This window comes from Notolepis coatsorum (genome assembly GCF_963971535.1).
Source record: "Notolepis coatsorum genome assembly, chromosome: 1".
NCBI classification, from domain to species: Eukaryota; Metazoa; Chordata; class Actinopteri; order Aulopiformes; family Paralepididae; genus Notolepis; species Notolepis coatsorum.
Window position 1 is genome coordinate 55,816,528 of NC_140165.1, and position 22,625 is coordinate 55,839,152.

Sequence of the window (22,625 nt, forward strand, 5' to 3'; positions counted from 1 at the left end):
TCTATGAGAAAATAAATCTGGCGAGACACATGAAAACCCATACTGGAGAGAAACCTTTTAGTTGTTCAGTTTGTGGAAAGGGGTTCAGTAGGAAGGGAGCTCTGAAGAGACACATGATGACTCATACTGGAGAGAAACCATTTAGTAGTTCAGTTTGTGGAAAAGGGTTCAGTATGAAGGCACATATAGGATAGGTATATATAGATGAAAAGGCATGTGTCTGATAGGGATATATTATTAAAAGATTGTATAATTGGCTGATATGAAAATAGATAATGTATGTAAAAGCTAAATAGTATATTATGCTGTATTGTATTATGAATTAATTATGAGTAGGTATTATTGTATTGTATTATGAATTCATAAGGCGTATATATTGTTGTATTGTATTATGAATTTGATTAGGGTTTTTATTGTTGTTTTAATTGTCTGTATGACATGTGAATGTTGTGAGTGTATAAGTCTGTAACTGTATTTTACGTGTTATGGACCCCAGGAAGAATAGCCCCAGCACTGCTGTGGCTAATGGGGATCCAAATAAACGTAAACTTAAACATCTGAAGACGCACACAATAACACATACAGGAGAGAAACCATTTAGTTGTTCAGTTTGTGGGAAAGCGTACATTAGGAAGATCGATCTGAAGACGCACATGAGAACGCATGAAGGCGGCACGGTGGTGTAGTGGTTAACACTGTCGCCTCACAAGAAGGTCCAGGGTTCGATTCCATCTTGGGGACCAGGTTTCCGCGATGCCAGTTACTCAGGTGGGGTATCTCCCAGGCCTTTCTGTGTGGAGTTTGCATGTTCTCCCCGTGCTCGCATGGGTCCCCCACCCCCGATACGAGAAACCCAATGGAAAAACATGCACAACAGATCGCTGTCACGTCCTTGACGAAGATGGGCAGGAGCACTTGGATTGGTCCCCGGGCGCGGTACCTCGCCGATGCCCTGTCTGCTCCCGGCTGCCCTTGGGGGGAAGGATGACGGGATGGGTTAACCGCAGAGCTCAATCGCATCGGCGACCCTGAGAAAGACAATGTGTGTGTATTCCTGTGTGTGTGTGTGCCGCCCATTGCATGTCCCATGTCCATGCCGAATAAAGACATCTCTAAAGAGGTCCCGCGTTATGAAGGAGTCTAGGAGTCGACTTGAAAAGAAGAGAGAACAGGTCCCAAAACACAGTTTACAATACATTCAATAGGAACCCCATTTGCCTGTACTAAGCAGTCAGGGACGCGGCAACTGGGGGTGCGGCGGGGGCTGCAGCACCCCCTGCTGGCGGGGAGTGTAACTGCAACTGCAAGGTTGTTTTGGCTTTTATTCCAAATTTGTAACCGAGGCTACTCATGTCACAGAGCGGAGCGGCACTGCAGATTTACCCTACTCTTGGAATTCATTGCCAGATCGTCATAGGGGCGCTGTCTCGATAATGCAGTGTTATTAACAGAGTGTAGCCGACGCATGAACCGGTTGGGATTCGAATAGACGCGGCCTGGAAGCGTCAACGCGGAACTGGAAATCCGTTGGTAAAAAGAAGACCTTTTGCATGTCGGCGATCATGTATGCGGGGAACGAATTGCAGAGGGAGGGCGCAACAGGTGGGGTAAGCTGGGCTGTGATGTGTGCATCAAAACGGTTACATGTTTGTCTCGCACGCTCCAAAGAGCTGAGCGTGAGAGCGCGGAGTTGGGCAGTGCAGTGGTCTCCTCTAGCGAACGAGAGTGTTGGTTTACCAGAGTGGTAAACCTATGACGTTATTATTATATCACTTATCTCAGCACCCCCTCATAACACGTTTCAGACCCTGTTGAACGCTCTGACTCAATAGTATCCATCTGCAGAACGTCAGCCTCAGCACTCTCAGGCCCCACCCACGCTGAATGTGATTTGACCAAAGCAGAGTATACACACAGAGAGTGGAGCTGTTTGCAGATAGCAAGCATTTTGACTTGTTGCGTGGTGGCGATGTCTCGCAGACAATACAACTACAGGTATAATTATATAATATATATATTTTATAAAAAAAGAATTATATAAAATAAAATTTAATCAAAAACGATCAATATCTCAGCACCCCCACTTCCCGCAGACTTCCCGTGGCCCTGTAAGCAGTATACTCAATATGAACCCCATGTACTTATACTAAGCAGTATACTCAATGGAAGTACTTTGTTTTATGTCACTATTCTGCTGCAGGTGCTGAATGATTATGAGGTAGCCTCACCAGAGATTCTCTACTACTATCTGCAGCATCAAAACAGGGGAACTGGAAGTAACGTTCCTGTATTAAGCCAATGGTTCTCAACCCTTATGGATTATCCTGATCATAAGTTTTATTTTCTACTGTTATTTACAGAATTCTGGTTTAAATCACATCCAACAACAACCTCCTCAAATCAAATTGGGGTCAAAAGTCTAATTTATATAAATTTGGGGTCCTTGACATGAAAAAGGTTTAGAACCACTGTATTAAGCAATGCAAAAATAAATATACGTTTTGCTTTCGTCCTCTAAATCAGAGGAGGAAGGAGAATGAAGAGTTTTGCTCTTTACATTCTGCAAATGCAGAGTTTATATGAAGACATCTGCTGCCCCTGCCTACCAGGGATTGCATGCACCTTGTAGGAGTGCAGCTAAAGGGAGAACTAGCAGACATTGTAATGATTTTTAAGTACTGTTTAAAAATATATATACAAAGATATAATATATGTCAGTTTCATCAGTGATGGTAAATTATCTCAGATAATAGTAGATAATATCTGAATAATGCATGCACCCCTTAAAACTCAGTAATGACACTTCAAATCTAGGTTTGATAGGAATCAAATGGTTTTATCAGCACATACTTGTTTTGATTGACAGAGTTCATTTAACATTTCTGTATTTAAAAACCTCACTTTGGAGGTGCATGCAATTCCTGGCTGGCAGGCAGAAAATGAAAACCTTTTTGTCATCTTGGGTGCATATAATTCTGGATCCTTGTTCATTAAAGTCTACCTAATGACTAGGATGTCTCAACAATAGCATCTTGCCAACAGTTGACATTATTGAGTCTTGACCTATTTCTGTTTTGTGATTGATTTCCCTTTATCTTCATTCAAATACCTAATATAAATGTTTCTGTCTCCTTTTTTATGTAATCTATAAAATACCTTTGATTATATGCTTGTCTTGACACTAGATTTAAAGAAGTCTTTCTGCATAATTGCGTGTGGAAAGCCTGAGACAAGGCTAACATGTCTTTCATTGTAGCCAGACGTAGAAGTAAGTTTCAAGTTTGTTTATTATTTGTCATACAGAATACTTTATGATGAAATGCTTGTTTCTGTATGAGCCCCTGAGAGTGCTTCATACAGTAAAAAAAGAAAAACGTTATTAAGAAGTAAGTAAAGGAATGTTCAGTCAATATACATGTATACAATATACAATACAAAGTAAAATGAGTAACTGAGGTACAATGCAGAGATGAAATGAGTTCTCCCTGAACGTCAGCAAAACAAAAGAGATGATTGTGGACTTCAGGAGGTCGGGGGTCAGGGACTACAGCCCCCTCAGCATCGACGGGGCACCGGTTGAGAGAGTGAACAGTTTTAAGTACCTTGGAGCCCACATATCCGAGGACTTGACATGGACCACACACATTGACAGTGTTGTGAAGAAGGCACGACAACGCCTCTACTTCCTCAGGCGCCTAAGGAAGTTCCAAGTCAGTCAGAAGATCCTTAAGAACTTCTACTCATGTATAATAGAGAGCATCCTGACTGGCAATATCACCTCCTGGTTTGGGAATAGCACCGCACAAGACCGAAGCAGACTACAGAGAGTGGCACGTTCAGCCGAACGCACAATTGGAGGGGGGCTTCCCACTCTCCAAGACATTTACAACAAGCGGTGCAGGGGTAAGGCTAAGAGAATTATTTGTATTTTATTTTTTTATTATTTTTTAAACAAACACAAACAAACATGACAACACACGATAAGATATACAAGCATTAGTTGACAGTGCACATCCAATGAAATCACATTTTAGTTAATAGTCTTATATAGGATATACCCTTAATACCTGTTATCTAAAAACCTACACACATATGCTCCAGCTCGTACCCCCCCCCTCCCGGACCCCCCATTGGATAATCCATCCATTTTCCCTCGCTCCTAACCAGACATTACCATTATATGCTAGCTTTTATTTTCTCCACCACTTCTAACCACAATGTCATTTTGGATTCATTGAGACCCAAAATTCTTGCTGTAGATATTTCTTGATAGATCACATCGAGATATGTAATAATCCAGACCTTTCGGCAAATTTTTTCCGGTTGGAACCATCGTGATGCTATCAGCTTTTTAGCCACTGTGATACCCGATAAAACCAATCTCTTTAGCTGTGGATGTACTGCACACTCAAAAACATCATTCAGCAGTAATACAGAGGGGTGTACAGGTATATTCCAAGTTAAGAGATTTGATAATTGCTGGGTCACCTCTTTCCAGAATATCTTAACTGGTGGGCAGTCCCAGTACATGTGCATAAATGTCCCCTCGTCCCCATTTGTACATAAGGAGCATTTGGAGTCTTGTATAAGACCCATTTTTTTCAGTCTTATAGGAGTCAAGTATGTCCTGTGAATATATTTAAGATTGATTTGTTGATGGTCCGGGTTCCTTGATGTGAGTCGAACATTTGCCCAGGCTTCTTGCCAATCAAAATCACTTTCCAGGTCTGGTATATCCCTCCTCCAGACGGAGTCTAGGTGGAGGGTTTCATATGAGGACGTTAGTAATTGATGATAAAAATCTGAAACAAAACCTCTTGATGTCTCTCTTTCATAGAAGAATTTGTGGTATCTGTGGTGTTCAATTGGTTTCGTTAATGGAACACCTTGAGTCTTCAAACATAACAATAACTGTAAGTAAAAAAGATGTGTGGACTTGGTGAGATAAAAAATTTTCCGTATTTCTTCATAACTACAGAAACCCTGTTTGTTAAAAACATCCCCTAATGAGTGTATGCCTTGCTTTTCCCATATAGAGAATCTTATAGGTCGTTTTCCAATCAAAAGTGCATTGTTATTGAATAAGGGAGTATGATTGTGCCATTTATGTGGGTTAGGATATTTTTTTTGTGTTTCACGCCATATCCGGATCGCATGAGTAATTATGGGGCCAAATTTCCGTTCGCAATGCTTGATTGATAGTTTAGTGTATGCTATGTCCTTCAGTCTATGTGGGGCTACTATGTTTTCTTCTAATTTTCTCCAGGATACTAATGCTTGGGGATCAAACCATGTTGTCAATGGTCTTAATGTGTACGCCTTAAAATAGTGGAAAAAATCTGGAAATGCCATGCCACCGTCTGCTTTATTTCTCTGTGCGGTGGATCTTTTTATACGTGGTGGTTTGTTATTCCAAATAAATTTGTATGTGGAGGAGTGTAATTTTTTCCAGTAACCCTCTGGAGGGGGTAACGGTAGCATTGAGCTGAAGAAGTTGATTCTAGGTAGTACGTCCATCTTAAAGGTCAACCTCCACGTTGTATTTTTGTTCAATAAACAATGTGGACTAGGCCAACAGTGGCTTTCATGAAGAAGGGAAAAAAAAGTATTGAAATTGACCCAGTTTTAGCGTTTTTATCAAACATTTTGTCTGCCCAACACAATCACCATGCACGTGCATATTTTAATCAATGGTTCATAACGTGCGTGTGTAATCGAAATTATCGTCACAACAGGTGCAGGGCACAGCTAGTGGCAGGCAGAGATAACATAGCTTAGCTTGGTAGCTATTGTGCTAACAACATATCCCGACATCCGGCTCGCTGGCCGGCATGAACGGCCGACCCAAAATGGTTCTCTCCTCTCTGTACACCCCGTCCCCACGGGTGCCCTGCCGGGGGGCCCATGGACGCGACGGCGGCGGCAGCCGTAGGGTGCTCGAGCCCGTAAAGGCTAGTGTTACAAGATAGCTATGAGCTAACTAGCGCTGCGGGCTCCGGCGCCCTGCGGCCGCCGCTGTTGTCGAGTCCACAAGCTTCTCCGCGGGGACGGGGGCACACAAAGAGGAGAGAACCACCCGCAGGGACGGCGGGCTATAGGCTAACGTCAGTGAGTGTAGCAGGGACGGCGGAGATATAGGCTAACTGTGATGCACCGAGTGAGCCACCATTGATCTAGTACTATGACCCGGACGGACATAAGGCATACGTTTCCTGAAGTGACGTCACGGCCGTGCTAGGTGCTAGCGTCTGATAAGCTTTTAGATTCGGCTCATTAATATGCACCTGTTGTCCTGTTGTGACGTCGGCGTTTGATAAGCTTTTTTGATTCGCGCGTGCATGTTATTCGTGCGTGGACCTTTTTAACTCTTTCAGAGTGGCATTTCCGGTGTCAAATGGAAAAAAATTAATAATTAAATTATATACCAATGATGTAAACTACCCATAATTGATCAGTAGGGTTTAACCTAGAGGTTGGGCTTTAACTATTGATATCTGTGCCTGTACTGAGTTTTTAAGTTTTGCCCACCTATCAAGGTCGTCTTTGATTTTGTTTTGGATTTTTGTGTAATTGTGCTTCACCGTTTGTCTTATGGTGGGGAATATTTCCACTCCCAAACATCTCAAATGTTTTACCATAGGTATCTCTCCTGGGAGGGTTATATCTTTTTTTTGCAGGGGAGTTAAGTGGAAGGAAAGCCGACTTCGGCCAATTTATCTTGAATCCCGATAAATCTCCAAAGTTCTCAATCAACTTGAGCAGATGAGGCAGTGTGGTGTTGGGGTTTTGCATGAACAGTATTACGTCGTCCGCATATAAACTAATTTTATGTTGTGTGCCCTTGATTACGATTGGTTCTATGGATTGGGATTGTCTTATATATTGTGCTAAAGGTTCTAATGATAGATCGAATAGTCCGGGACTAAGAGGGCAACCCTGTCTAGCTGAGCGTGATACCAGAAAGATTCCGGAGGTGATTATACCTGTTGTAATCATGGCCGATGGGTCTTTGTATACTACTTTAATCATATCAATGAAACCTTTACCTAACCCCATCTTCTCTAATACTGCCCATAGATACGACCATTCCAGCCTGTCAAAAGCTTTCATTGCATCCAGGGACAGCATCGCCTTAGGTATGGTGTCGTCCTTGTCGGCATCTAGTATGTGCAGTATTCGTCTTATGTTATCAGTGATCAGGCGGCCTCTTATGAAGCCAGTTTGGTCCGGATGAACTAAAGACGTCATATGCTTTTGTAATCTGATGGCTAATACCTTAGAGTACAGTTTGATATCGGTTCCGAGGAGGCTTAAGGGTCTGTAACTATCGCACTCGGTGGGGTCTTTGTCTTTTTTGAAAAGGACTGTTATGAGTGCAATATTGTCGTTCTTATGGAAGTTCCCCTCCTTGACTGAGTATAAGATCATATTTAGTAATAAGGGTCCAATTATGTCCCAACAAGAGAGGTACATTTCTGGTGGGATACCGTCTCTTCCAGGAGCCTTACCACTTTGCATTTCGGATATGGCCTTCTTGAGTTCCTCTAGTGTGATCGGTGTTTCTAACTGTTTAGCGTCATCCTAAAAAATGGGGGACCCTGATGGAAACAAGACAAACGTCTTTCTCAGGTCTGCATCCCCTTAACAATTGTATGTATTGAGCCGTACTGTATTGTACCCATTCTGCAATCTGTTAAATAAAGTTTTCATTCATTCATTCATTCATCCTCTGAGAGTTTAGGGAGAATAATTTGATTAAGATATGTGTCCATTTTGTTTTGATCGAAGGTCGTTTCTGATTTATATAAGTTGGAGTAGAATTCTTTGAATGTCACATTTATTTTTTCAGGGTCTGTTTCAAGTACTTGTTGTGCTCTAATGGTAGTTATATCTGCAAATTTTGCATTAATTCTTAATCGCATGGCTAATAGGTGACTAGGTTTAGAACCTTGGGAGTACTGCTGTTGTCTTGTGCTACGTATTTGTATTTCCGATTGTTGTCTGTATATGGCATTGATCTCTTTTTTTAGTACCTTAACTTGATTTTCTAGTCGAGTTGAGTTGTTGTATTGTAAAGAATTAAATAACGTTGAGTAAAGCATTTCCAGTTCAGCCAGTTTTGTGCATCGATTCTTGCGCATTTTGGAGGAAAAGCTATCAGTGAAATCCTTGATCATTCCCTTTACCGACATCCATATTATTCTGGGGTCTTGCACCGAGTTTGCATTCTCCCGTAGGAATACTGTAAGAGCTTCTTTGAGTTGTGTAATGAATTCCTTGTTATTAAGCAGCATCGAGTTAAATCGCCATCTTGGGGCTCGGGAAGATAGTATACCAAATGTTCCTTTTAGGAGTAAATAACAGTGATCTGATAGTGCATTGGGTATCATTTCCACTTCATAGTTATCAAATAGTCTCGGGGATGCAAAGACATAATCTATTCTGGATAATGTGTTATGTCTCGCAGATCGACAAGAGTACTTTCGGGTCGTGGGATTAAGTGATCGCCATAAGTCATTTACACCTGTAATCTTCGACCAATCCTTTAATGCATTAGATGAATTCTTTTGTTCGCTGGAAAAGGCAAGGTAAGATTTGTCCATCCTTGGATTCCAAATGGCATTAAAATCTGCACCTATTATAAATGAGTAATCGGGAAGGTCTAACATTGCTTTGGTTAGTGTAGTGAAGAAACCCACTTCGTACAAATTTGGGGCGTATACCGCTACCAATGCTATTTTCCTGTTCTTGTGTACAATCTTAGCTATAGTTATCCGACCATCTACATCAGACCATACTCCCTTTAATTCAATATTCAACTTACGTCTAACGACTATGGCTACACCTCGAGTTCTAGTACCAAAAGAAGAGTGACTAATATTATGATATGTGTTGTCCGCTAACGTATCTATGTCTTTCTCTAGAATGTGCGTTTCACTTAGCAGAGCAACGTCCACCTGTTCTTTTTTCATCAGTGTGAGCACGCTTTTGCGTTTGTGTTGGTTATTTATTCCCCCAGTGTTCCAGATCATTATATTCAAACTAGCCATAATCTATACATGTTGTTGTGTAGTTATTGGTAATGCTTCTGGAGTGCGAGGCAACAATAGATATACATCCAACTAGTGAGGTCCCGTTGAGAGCCGAGCTTAAAAACATACATATATACAAATAAAAATCCCCTTTCCCCCCCTCCCACCGAGAGTCGTACAGGATTGTGTCCCATAGACACATCCTACACGTATGACTCCCTCCCTTAGGCCACCGGATTACCCAAATTGAGCTTTGTAATCCTATTCTTCCTATGCTAATTGCCATAGGATCTAAAACTTTCATTCTAATTCAATAGAATGTCGCTTTTGGTCTTGCGCCTTCCCATTAATGTACATTAATAGTTTGAAAAATGAAAAATATACCTTCATTAATATATTCATTTGAACCTTCTACTAACTTATGTAGGAAACATCAGAAAAAAGGAAAAGAGTGGAGATAAACACTAACACCTTAAAATGAAAAAAATAACAATGAAAGATAAAAAATAAAAAAGGAGTGAGAACTAAAATAAAACTCATCAGAGAAAAACTGATCAAATAAAATTGAGTAAAGAGAAAAAAGAGAAAAACAGAGACTTTTAGAGCTACATTGTGCAAATCTCTAAATCAGTGGAGTAATTATTTAAAATATTAGAATAACCTTGTCGTGCTTATACATTTAGATGTGGCTAATGTCTTTTTTTTTTTTTTTTTGCCTTATTAAAGCCTAATTAAACTAACTTCAGTCCTTGAATCCTATGCTTATTCACACCGGATGTTAGTGTTAAATTTACAGGCCTTCGTTGAAGGGGTGCATTATATTCTAGAAGGTTGTAGAATACTAGTAAATATGTAAACACTGCTGTTATGTTCCAGAATGATCTTACCCAGGGGTCATGACCTTCTAGTATTTTCCGGGATATTCCTTTGTGTCCCTGAGCAGTCGAGAGCGGAGCCCAGAATGTTCCAGAATGTTCATAATGTCAATGTTGGATTATTGTCTCCACAGAGACCAGAAGACTGTAAATATAATGCCTTACGAGCCATATTAAACATCTTGTGCCTTATTGTTGCCAGCGTGCATATCATCTGTTACTTTTGTTGAGCCGTGGTAAAGTCATTCTAATAAAATTACTAAAATACAAAGAGAAAGAAAGAGATGAGTAAGCTTATCTGATTCGAGCCAGTGTTGCGTCCTGCCCGGGGGGACCAGATCCATGTTGCTTCATGTAATCTTCGGCGGCTTTAGGCGTGCGTATTCCCTACCTAATACCGTCTTTTCCCAAGATCGATAATAGTGCCGGGTAGTTAAGGATTGGCCTGAGACCACTCTTAAACATTCTCTGCATCACATCCTTGTAGGGGAAACGCTGAGCGATGGCCTCCTTACATAGATCTTCGTAGATAGATATTGAATTTTCACCATATTTCAGTTTCCCCCTTTGATTACGCGCTGCTCTAATGATGGCGTCTCTTATTACCGTCTTACGCAGGGTAACAATGATAACTCTCGGACCGTTACCTCTTTGGCCGCGTGTACCGACTCTGTAACATTGGTCCACTGTCGGTGCTGTGGGAAGGGTGTTATTACCTAAAATATCTACTAACACTGTTGGAAAGCTGTCGTCTGTGCAATTGACTGATTCATCTAGTCCCACAATGCGGATATTATTTCGCCTGTAGTAACGTTGGGTCTCGAGCTGCCTCTCCATTGCTTTCTCTTCGACTTCTTGTATTTTCTTCTGACACTCTTCTTCCACCTGTTTTATCTCCTTCGATAACTCTGTTAATCCATCGTTGACGTTCTTCTCGTTCACTTGGACCATCTGTGTAATTTCTATCACCGTATTCTCCACTGCCGTGATTCGCCCGGCCTGTGCAGCGGCTGCTTTCATAACCTCTTCGAATTTAGCATCGACGTGTGCTTTGAATTCATCTTTGAGTTCCTCGATGTGTAATTTGAAAGCGACCATCTGTTCCTTCATCAGGATAGTCAGAGAGTTGAAGTCGGGTTGTGAAATTGCACTGCTTGTGTCAGTTGATGTTGTGGGTGCAATGATGGACCCGATGGGTTTGTTGGAGATTATCTTCTCAAGTTCCCCTGCTTTATCTCTTACGGTATTTTTACACGTCGTTACCGTTGTGTTGTCAACTGCTGTCTCCCTCTCGGGGCCAGTCATCATTGGTCCCGGTATATTCTCCACTATAGTCCCCCCATCGGGGCTAGTCAACAACGGTACCGCCGTTGCCTCGCATGTTGTATTTTTTGACCGTGTCAAAATAGGCACCGTTGGAGTATCTGTGCCGAATCTCTTTCCAACCTTTTTCTTATCCTTAATATCCATGTTGAGTCTTTATGTCTTTTGATATAGTTAGTAGAAGGTCTTATCAATACATACGATGTGGTTTAATCTCTTTTGGTATTGTTCAAATAAGGTTTTTAAACTAAATGAACGTTGACGGGAGCGGAGCTGTAACCAAACGCGTGTCGCTTCACATTGCGTTCAAACCGGAAGTCTTAAGTAAGATAATTATTAAGGACTCCAGCCACCCAAACAACTGCCTCTTTGAACTGCTGCGGTCAGGCAAGCGATACCGGAGTCTCATGGCAAGCACAGAAAGACTCAGAAGAAGCTTCTATCCCCAGGCCATCAGGTTGCTCAACGAACAATAACACTATGCAACAACCATCAAATGCACTCACAACACAACACACACATCCATACGCACACTCACTTTAAACAAACAACACACTGCAGCACCCACTCTCCACACTTTAGAACACCTAGACACACTTTATATTTATTGGTAAAGGATTTGCACTACAACCCATACCTCAGTACACCTTACTGTAAATTGTACCTCATCCCATTTCTGCTTTGCACTATATAGTATTGTATATTAGTATATTGCATAGTATATTGTATATTGTACGGTAACTCAGTTACTCTATTCTGCATCAAACATTGTACATATGTATATACTGAACACTGTGTCTACGTACGTGACTTCTATTTTTACTTCTATTTTTACATGCTATACTATTTTATTTTATTTTATACTTATCTTTTGTCTAGCACAGTCTCTGGAGCGTAACAGAAAAAAGCATTTTGTATAAAAGTATTCTGTACTTCTGTATGACAACTATTAAAGAAACTTGAAACAAAACTTCGGGTAAGGTGCAAATGAGGTATGAATGTAGTGCAAATCTCTTTAATAATAGATAAATATAAAGTGTGTTAAAGTGTCTAAAGTGAGTGATAAGGTGAGTGTTTGTTTAAAGTGAGTGTAGATGATGGGTTGTTACATAGTGTCATTGTCATTGAGCATCCTGATGGCCTGGGGATAGAAGCTCCTTCTGAGTCTCTCTGTACTGGCCATGAGACTCCGGTAGCGCTTGCCTGACCGCAGCAGTTCAAAGAGGCAGTTGTTTGGGTGACTAGAGTCTTTGATTATTCTCTTAGCCTTGGCCCTGCAACGCTTGTTATAAATGTCCTGGAGAGTGGGAAGTCCACCTCCAATTGTGCGTTCGGCTGAACGGGCCACTCTGTAGTCTGCTGCGGTCTTGTGTGGTGCTATTCCCAAACCAGGAGGTGATGTTACCAGTCAGGATGCTCTCTATTGTGCACGAGTAGAAGATCTTCTGACTCACTTTGAACTTCCTTAGGAAGTAGAGGCGTTGCCGTGCCTTCTTCACTACACTGTCAATGTGTGTGGTCCATGTCAAGTCCTCGGATATGTGGACTCAGAGGTACTTAAAACAGTTCACTCTCTTGACCGGTGCCCCGTCGATGCTGAGGGGGCTGTAGTCCCTGGCCCCGACCTCCTAAAGTCCACAATCATCTCTTTCGTTTTGCTGACGTTCAGGGAGAGGCTTTTCTCCCGACACCATCGCGCCAGGTCCTCTACCTCTTCCAGGTAGGCCCTCTCGTCGTTTGCAGAGAACAGGCCCACCACGACTGTGTCGTCAGCAAACTTGATAATTGTGTTTTTTTTCGCTGTGCCACTCAGTCATGTGTGTACGAGTAGAGCGAGTAGAGGAGGGGGCTCAGAGAACACAGTCCTGGGGGGGCCCCTGTGTTGAAAGTGATGGATGAGGAGGTGCAGTTGCCTGCCCTCACAACCTGGGGTATTCCTGTCAGGAAGTCCAAGACCCACTGGCAGAGTCCCTGAGCTTGGCTACGAGTTTAGAGGGGACTATGGTATTGAATGCTGAGCTGTAGCCGATGAATAGCATTCTCACATAGTTCCCTGCCTTTTGTCCAGGTGTGATGCTGCTGTGTGCAGCACATGGGCTATGGTGTCCTCTGTGGACCTGTTGGGGCGATATGCAAATTGCAGGGGGTCCAAGGTGTTTGGGAGGGAGGAACAGATGTAGCCCTTCACTAGCTTCTCAAAGCACTGCATTGCTATGGAGGTGAGCGCTACAGGGCGATAGTCGTTGAGGCAAGCGGGCATGGATTTTTTGGGTACAGGGATAATGGTGGACTTTTTCAGACAGGTGGGGATGACAGACTGTTCTAAGGACAAGTTGAATATGTCAGTGAATACCGGGGCCTAGTTGGTCGGCACATGTTTAGGACGCGTGAATACTTTCGGCAACCAACATGCCCTTCCGCGTTGCTCTGATTGGCCATGCGCATGAGCCGCGACGCGCTCCTCAGAGGCAGGAATACTAAGCTCCCCCTTAACGCAATTTATACAAATGGAAGTATTGATTACGCCGTAACGAATCATTAAAAAAATATACCGTTAACTGGAATATGTTGTGCCTTTACACATATGTTGGATTATGTAATTGGTTTGTCATGACAAACCAATAAAAAATCGTGATTTACCCGGTGGCTACAACAACACACAGTACCTACATGCATCATTGTTTACAATGAACGGTGGGGCTAATCTAAAGGACTGGACACGGACGCGTTAAACAGCAATCAATTAATTTAATATAACAGTCCGGTTCTGTGTTTGTTTGTGTCTGTAGATTGTTGGTGAACAACTAACTTTCGGTTAGTTTAACGCGTCCGTGTCCAGTCCTTTAGATTAGCCCCACCGTTCATTGTAAACAATGATGCATGTAGTTAATGTGTGTTGTTGTAGCCACCGGGTAAATCGCGATATTTTTATTGGTTTGTCAAGGCACAACATATTCCAGTTAACGGTATATTTTTTTAATGATTCGTTACGGCGTAATCAATACTTCCATTTGTATAAATTGCGTTAAGGGGGATCTTAGTATTCCTGCCTCTGAGGAGCTTGTCGCGGCTCATGCGCATGCGCGCGCTCGGCCAATCAGAGCAACGCGGAAGGGCATGTTGGTTGCCGAAAGTATTCACGCTGACGAGATTGATTGATTGATTGATTGAAAACTTTATTAACAGATTGCAGAATGGGTACAGTACAGTACAGCTCAATACATACAATTGTTAAGGGGATGCAGACCAGAAAAAGACTTTCGTCTTGTTTACATCAGGGTCCCCCATTTTCAATTCATCGTAACATATATGACATACATGACATACAGATAGACAGTACTGCTACATCTATACATTTATGACATACCAGATTTGCAAATACAGTACTGTTTGTGATACGAAAAGAGTCCAGAAAAAAAAGTATATACATTTGACGTAGAAACTGTACATTGGAGGAGGTTGGGTAGGTGGGGGGGGTGGGGGGGACTGTACATTGGAGGTGGTTGGGTGGGAGGGTTGGGTAGGAGGGGTGGGTGGGGGACACTGTACAACTGTACAAGCAAAACTGTACATTGGAATATTGACAAGACCATACTTGGGTAATTTACTGTACATTGGAGGGGGTTGTGTTAGGACATTTACAGGGGCCAGTTTCGAATTGCAGTCTCCCGTAGGTGTTTTTGAAAGTGGGTAGTGATTCACATTCCTTTTTTTTTTTTTTTTAATTTTTTTTATTATTGCAAAACAAAACTTATTAAAGGTCAGTACTCAACACACAATGTATAATGAAACTTTCAGTAAAGGTGGTTAAAATATATGCAAGTACAGAAACAGGATAAAACAAAAATAGTCAATAATAACATTTTAACCGTATACCGTGTATATCCAGCGAAGTTACAATTATATAAATGTTAGTATATAATATACCCCGAATACCTATTTTCTAAAACCCTACACACATATGCTCCAGCTCAAATCCCCCCCTCCCGGACCCCCTCTTGGATAGTACCTCTATTATCCCTCACTCCTAACCAGACATCACCATTATAGGCTAGCTTTTATTCTCTCCACCACTTCTAACCACATTAACATTTTGGATTCATTGAGCCCTAGAATTCTTGCTGTTGATATTTCTTGATATATCACATCAAGATATGTAAGAAACCACACTTTCCGGCACATTTTTTCCGGTTGAAACCAACGTGATGCAATCAGTTTTTTAGCTACTGTGATACCCGATAAAACCAATCTTTTTAGTTGTGGGTTCACTGCAAACTCAAAAACATCATTCAATAGCAATACCGCGGGGTGTACAGGTATATTCCAAAATACGAGTATTGATAATTGTTGGGACACATCTTCCCAGAATGCCTTAACTGGTGGGCAGTCCCAATACATGTGCATAAATGTTCCTTCGTCCCCATTTGTACATTGGGAGCATTTGGAGTTTTGTATAAGCCCCATTTTGCACAGCCTTATAGGAGTCAAGTATGTCCTGTGAATATAGTTCAGATTGATTTGTTGATGATCCGGGTTCCTTGATGTAAGTCGGACATTTGCCCAGGCTCCTTGCCAATCAAAGTCATTTTCCAGGTCTGGTATATCCCTCCTCCAGACATTGTCTAGTTGAAGGGTTTCGTACGAGGACGTTAGTAATTGTGAATAAAAACCTGATACAAAACCTCCCAATGTATTTCTGTCATAGAAAAATTTGTGGTATCTGTGGTGTTCAATTGGTATGTGTAATGGAACACCGTGAGATCTCATACAAAGTTTTAACTGTATGTAAAAAAGCCATGTGGACTCGGTGAGGTTAAACTTTATGCATATTTCGACATAACTACAGAGGCCCTTGTTATTAAAAATATCCCCTAATGAGTGTATGCCTCTTTCTTCCCATACAGGGAATCTTATAGGTCGTTTTCCCATTAAGAGAGCATTGTTATTGAATATGGGAGTGTGATTATGCCATACTTGATTGTTAGGAAATTTCCTTTGAGTTTCCCGCCATGTCCTGATTGCATGGGTTATTATTGGGCCAAATTCTCGCTCACAATGCTTGATTGAAAGTTTAGTGTATGCTATGTCTTTCAATCTCTGTGGGGCTACTATGTTTTCTTCTAATTCTCTCCAAGATACCAAAGCCTCGGGGTCAAACCATATCTTCTTCAATGGTCTTAATGTGAAGGCATTAAAATATTGTAAAAAATCTGGGACTGCCATGCCACCGTCTGCTTTACTTCTCTGTGCGGTGGATCTTTTTATGCGAGGCGGTTTGTTATTCCAAATAAATTTGTATGTGGAGGTTTGTAATCTTTTCCAGTAGCCCTCTGGAGGAGGTAACGGAAGCATTGAGCTGAAGAAATTGATTCTTGGTAATACATCCATCTTAACTATTGATACCCTTGCCTGTACTGAGTTTTTAAGTTTTGCCCACCTGTCCAGGTCGTCCTTGATTTTGTTCTGTATTTTTGTGTAATTGTGCTTCACCGTTTGTCTTATGGTGGGGAATATTTCCACTCCCAAGCATCTGAAATGTTTTACCATCGGTATCGCACCTGGGAGGGTTATACCTTTTTTTGCAGGGGTGTTAAGTGGAAGGAAAGCCGACTTCGGCCAATTTATCTTAAATCCCGATAGATCACCAAAGTTCTCAATCAACTTGAGCAGATGAGGCAATGTGGTGTTGGGGTTTTGCATGAACAATATTACGTCGTCCGCATATAAACTAATTTTTTGTTGTGTGCCCTTGATTACGATTGGTTCTATGGATTGGGATTGTCTTATATATTGTGCTAAAGGCTCTAATGATAAATTGAATAGTCCGGGACTAAGAGGGCAACCCTGTCTGGCAGAGCGTGATACCGGAAAGATTTTGGAGATGATTGTGCCTGTTGTAATCATGGCCGATGGGTCCTTGTATAGTACTTTAATCATATCAATGAAACCTTTTCCTAACCCCATCCTTTCCAATACTGCCCATAGAAACGACCATTCCAACCTGTCAAATGCTTTCATAGCATCCAGGGATAGTATCGCCTTAGGTGTGATGTCCTCTTTGTCTGTATCTAGTACGTGCAGTATTCGCCTTATGTTATCATTGATCAGGCGACCTTTTATGAAGCCTGTTTGGTCCGTATGAACTAAAGACGTCATATGCTTTTGCAATCTGATGGCTAATATCTTAGAGTACAGTTTGACATCGGTTGATTCACATTCCTTTACAGCTTTGGGTAGGGCGTTCCACATTGATGTGGCATAATTGCGAAACGTGTTTAGTCCCTTGTTTGAGCCGAATATGGGTTTAACATGATTTGTGGAGCTCCCTCTGGTGTTGTGATCGTGGTATTCACTGACCTTTGGGAAGTATTTTGACATGTACATGGGTACCTTGGTCGTGTAGTGTATCTTGTAGACCAGGCACATTGCAAGTTGGTGTACTCTGTCGTCTACTCTAAGCCATCCTAGGTTGTCAAAGTGGGCAGGGGTGAGGTGGGTTCTAGGAGTAAGGTCAAGCAGTAGTCTGACCAGTTTGTTTTGAGAGAGTTACTAACGTAAATAACGGATACCTCTCATTTATATAACTTTGTGAAGGAAACCCCCCTTTTTACCTTGTTTAGCACCTAGCTGGAAGGCGAAGAGGTATGTGTTTATTTATGGATTGTGTTATTTGTGTTATATTGGCAATCTTCATATTTTATGTATTGAGCTGAACTAGCTAAGATGCTAACCAGTGCTACACCTTTCACTGCAAACGTGGTTTGGATAAACGAATGACTGTATGTCTGTTTCCACTTTCAGCTCTTACGTTGTCTAATGGTGAACTAGTGTCAATAAATGGTTGGCATACCACACCATGGCCATCAGTCTCACGGAGTTCATTTTGTCTGAAGTAAAGTCCAGCTTGGAAATGCTACAGTAAGAGCTCTGGCCCCTCATCATCCCTGCCGCGCCGCTGCACCGAGGAAGCCTGGTCTACGACGACGTACCACAAGGCTGAGTTGCTACTCACGACGGACAACGGACAATTCATCAAGCAACTCGGCGCCATTCCATGGGTCTTGTAGACAAAAGGACTTCACGTGATGATAGCTGGCTAAAGGTTTAATGCGATGGTCAGACAAAGGAAAAGGAACACTTATTTCATTAAAAGGGTACAATTCATCTTCAACAAGAACATTCATAGCTGGCTGGAGGTTTGATGCGACGGTCAGACAGAGGTATGGAACAATTACTTCATTAAAAAGGAACAATTCATCTTCAATAAGAACAATTGATGCTCACATTGACAGTTTGAAGAAGAAATCGAAGTCAACAATTAAGAACCTTTCTTAATTTAATGCAGAATTCTAAGGTACCCTCCACACTAAAGGTATTTGTATAGAAACCTTGTTTTTGCACTGTGATTATAACTACTGTTGGTTACCTGATCGACTTTGATTGTAAAATGCTTCTATGGATAACTATGTGCAGTCTAAATTGTAACATAACTGGGTATTCACGGGAATGAAAGGAAATGTTTATAATATTCATCATTCAGCACATGTGTTAGGTTTTGGTTCTCTCTGAGTGGTATACATAATTAGGATTCTTTGTGCAGTAAAAAATAGTAAGGTATTGTAAAAAAGGTAGCAGACAGGGGTAGGTGGAAGGTGCAATATGGTTGTACAAATAATCAAACACACAGTCAAACAGCTTTAGCTCCCCGCTGGACAATGGCCAGGGGCATTTATTTAAACAAAACAGAAAATTAAGAAACAAACAAAAATCAAGTTCAAGTTCAAGTTCAAGTTCTTTAATAGTTGTCATACAGAAGTACAGAATACTTTCATACAAAATGCTTCTTACTGTTACGCTCCAGAGACTGTGCTAGACAAGATAGTATCAAATAACATAATAACATAATATAGCATGAATTTAGAAGAAGAAAATGAGGTCACAGTGTTCGGTATAGACATATGTACAATGTTCTGAGTTACCATATAATATACAATACACAATACTATGCAGTGTACTAATGTACAGTACTATCTAGTGCAAAGCAGAAATGGGATGAGGTACAATTTTAGGTACAATTTACAGTAAGGTGTACGAGTTGTAGTGCAATCCTTCATCCATAAATATAAAGTGTGGGGAGTGGGTGCTACAGTGTGTTTGTTTAAAGTGGGTGTGTGCTATAAGTGTGTGGAGTGGGTGCTACAGTGTGTTTGTTTAAAGTGAGTGTGTGCGTGTGGATGTGTGTGCTATGTGCGTTTGGTGGTTGTTGTTGTGTAGTGTTCATTCATTGTTCGTTTAGCAGCCTGATGGCCTGGGGATAGAAGCTTCTTCTGAGTCTTTCTGTGCTCGCCTTGAGACTCCTGTATCGCTTGCCTGACCGCAGCAGTTCAAAGAGGCAGTTGTTCGGGTGACTGGAGTCTTTAATGATTCTCTTAGCCTTGCCCTTGCAACGCTTGTAGTAAATGTTCTGGAGGGTGGGGAGCCCCCCTCCAATTGTGCGTTCGGCTGAACGTGTCACTCTTTGTAGTCTGCTTTGGTCTTGTGCAGTGCTATTCCCAAACCAGGAGGTGATGTTGCCGGTCAAGATGCTCTCTATTGTACATGAGTAGAAGTTCTTAAGGATCTTCTGGCTGACTTGGAACTTCCTTAGGCGCCTGAGGAAGTAGAGGCGTTGTCGTGCCTTCTTCACAACACTGTTAATGTGTGTGGTCCATGTCAAGTCCTCGGATATGTAGGCTCCGAGGTACTTAAAGCTGTTGACTCTCTCAACCGGTGCCCCGTCGATGCTGAGGGGGCTGTAGTCCTTGACCCCCGACCTCCTGAAGTCCACAATCATCTCCTTTGTTTTGCTGACGTTCAGGGAGAGGCTGTTTTCCTGGCACCATCCCGCCAGGACCTTGACCTCTTCCAGGTAGGCCCTCTCGTCGTTGGCAGAGATCAGGCCCACCACCACTGTGTCGTCAGCAAATTTGACGATTGTATTGCTACTCCGCTGAGCCACACAGTCGTGTGTGTACAGGGAGTAGAGGAGGGGACTCAGAACACAGCCCTGGGGGGCCCCTATGTTGAGGGTGATGGATGAGGAGGTGCAGTTGCCTGCTCTCACCACCTGGGGTCTGCCAGTCAGGAAGTCCAAGACCCACTGGCAGAGGTCATAGCCCAAGCCCAGGTCCCTGAGCTTGGCTATGAGTATCATACTGGCTCCCAGTGAATCACCGAATTGTCTTTGCTATAGTCCAGTCTTTAACTAGGCCGGGCCGCTGTCCGGCTTACCGGCTGTTTAACTCACAGTTTGGTTGTCTCCCCACAGCTCTCCCACTCTCCATTCCAAGACACCCTCTGATGTTCTTGGTCTGTCCTCTTTGAGAGGCATGCTGATTGCTAATTGAAAGACAGCTGTGTGTGTGTCTGCATGTGTGCAGCTGTCAGTCTTCCTCTCTCCATTGGGGGGAGCCAACAGGCAGGAACATAGCATCCATTGATCACCATTCCCCTCAGCCAATTACATACCCCCCCCTTCAGTCCCTGCTTGGGAGAGGCAAATAAGGTCCAGAGGGCATCCCTCTGGGACAGGGCGTCTGCGTTCCCGTGTTTGGCTCCCGACCTGTGGATCACAGAGAAGTCAAACTCTTGCAAGGAAAGAAACCATCTACCGACTCGAGCATTAGTCTCCTTCTTTTTGGACATCCAGACTAGGGGTGCATGGTCAGTTACGAGAGAGAAATGTCGGCCCACCAGATAATATCTGAGACGCTCCAGTGCCCACTTGATAGCCAGTCCTTCCTTCTCTACCGTAGCATATCCTTGCTCCCTTTGGTTCAGCTTCCTACTGATGTAGAGTACTGGATGTTCCTCACCTCGTATCTCTTGAGAGAGTACAGCTCCTACTCCCACCTCTGACGCATCCGTTTGCACGATCATCTCCTGCGTGAAATCCGGGGTGACCAGAACGGGCCGTGCACAAAGTGCCTCTCTGAGACCCTGGAACGCCTTCTCTGCCCCTTCCGTCCATTCCACCATGAGGGGCTTGGTGGCTTTGGTTAGGTCTGTGAGGGGAGCAGCTATAGAGGAGTAGTTAGGGATGAAACGAGAGTAATAGGAGGTAAGTCCCAGGAATGTCTTTACCTGTCTCTTAGTTGCTGGTCGGGGCCACTCTTCAATAGACTGAACCTTACGCTCCTGTGGTTTCACATTTCCTCGTCCGATGGTGAAACCAAGGTATTCAGCCTCCTCCAAACCAAGCTTGCACTTCTTTGGATTGGCTGTTAAACCTGCTTTGCGGAGAGCCTCCAATACCGCAGCTAGCCTGTCCAAGTGGCTCTCCCAGTCCTCACTGTGGATTACCACATCATCCAGATATGCAGCTGCATACTCACGGTGAGGTCTCAACACTTTGTCCATTAGCCTTTGGAAGGTGGCTGGGGCTCCATGCAGGCCAAAGGGCAACACAGTGTATTGGTACAGCCCTGTGGGGGTAGCAAACGCAGTCTTCTCCCTGGAGTCAGCTGCTAGAGGCACCTGCCAATACCCCTTGGTTAGATCCAGGGTGCTGATGTACCGGGCCTCCCCCAGCCGGTCAATCAGCTCGTCAACCCTAGGCATGGGATAGGCATCAAATTTAGATATTTCATTAAGCTTCCGAAAATCATTACAGAACCTTTTTGTGTTGTCTGGCTTAGGGACCAGGACGATCGGGCTAGCCCATTCACTATAGGACTCCTCTATGACGCCCAGTCTCAGCATCTTCTTGACCTCTTCTTCAATGATGACCCTCGTGGCTTCTGGGGTTCTGTAAGGCCGCATTTTCACCTTCCGACCCGGCTCTGTCTGGATGTGGTGTTCCACCAGGGTGGTCTGGCCTGGTACACTGGAGAACACACCTGAGGCTCTCTGCACCAATTCCTTCATCTGCTGCAGCTGCATTTTTGAGAGCCTTGGCCCATACGTCACCTCGACACCTTCATCCCTTGGTGAGGAGTAAGGGAAGACACAAGGAGAAACACAAGATACCAGCACATCTCTGGCATACCACATCTTAAGCAGGTTGACATGATAGATTTGAATAGGCTTTCGGCGTCCTGGCTGGCGCACTTTGTAGTTAACTGGGCCTACCCTTTCGGCCACCTCATATGGTCCGTGCCAGGAGGCCAGAAACTTGTGGTCAGTGGTGGGTACCAGTACCAACACTTTGTCCCCAGGTTGGAACTCACGTGGCTGTGCACCCCTATTATAGACCCGTCTTTGGGCTTCCTGGGCTTGTGACATATGTTCCCTTACCATTGGCCACAGTACCTTCATGCGGTCCTGCATCACCTCCACATGTTCCACTAGGCTGCGATGTGGGCTGGGCTGCTCTTCCCAGGCCTCTCTAGCCACATCAAGTAGGCCCCTTGGTTGC

General features: G+C 43.1%; 1 protein-coding gene across 1 annotated transcript in view; it reads left to right on the plus strand.

The window, feature by feature from the left end:
- The window catches only part of LOC311233321 (uncharacterized protein), a gene marked incomplete at both ends in the record, with an annotated part of 62,777 nt that extends 42,161 nt beyond the window's left edge, over positions 1-20,616 (plus strand). Inside the window, one exon of the mRNA XM_084320283.1 lies at positions 20,538-20,616. Coding sequence (XP_084176409.1) covers positions 20,538-20,616 — 79 coding nt within the window. The remainder of the gene's footprint in view (positions 1-20,537) is intronic.
- Between the last annotated feature and the right edge of the window lie 2,009 nt (positions 20,617-22,625).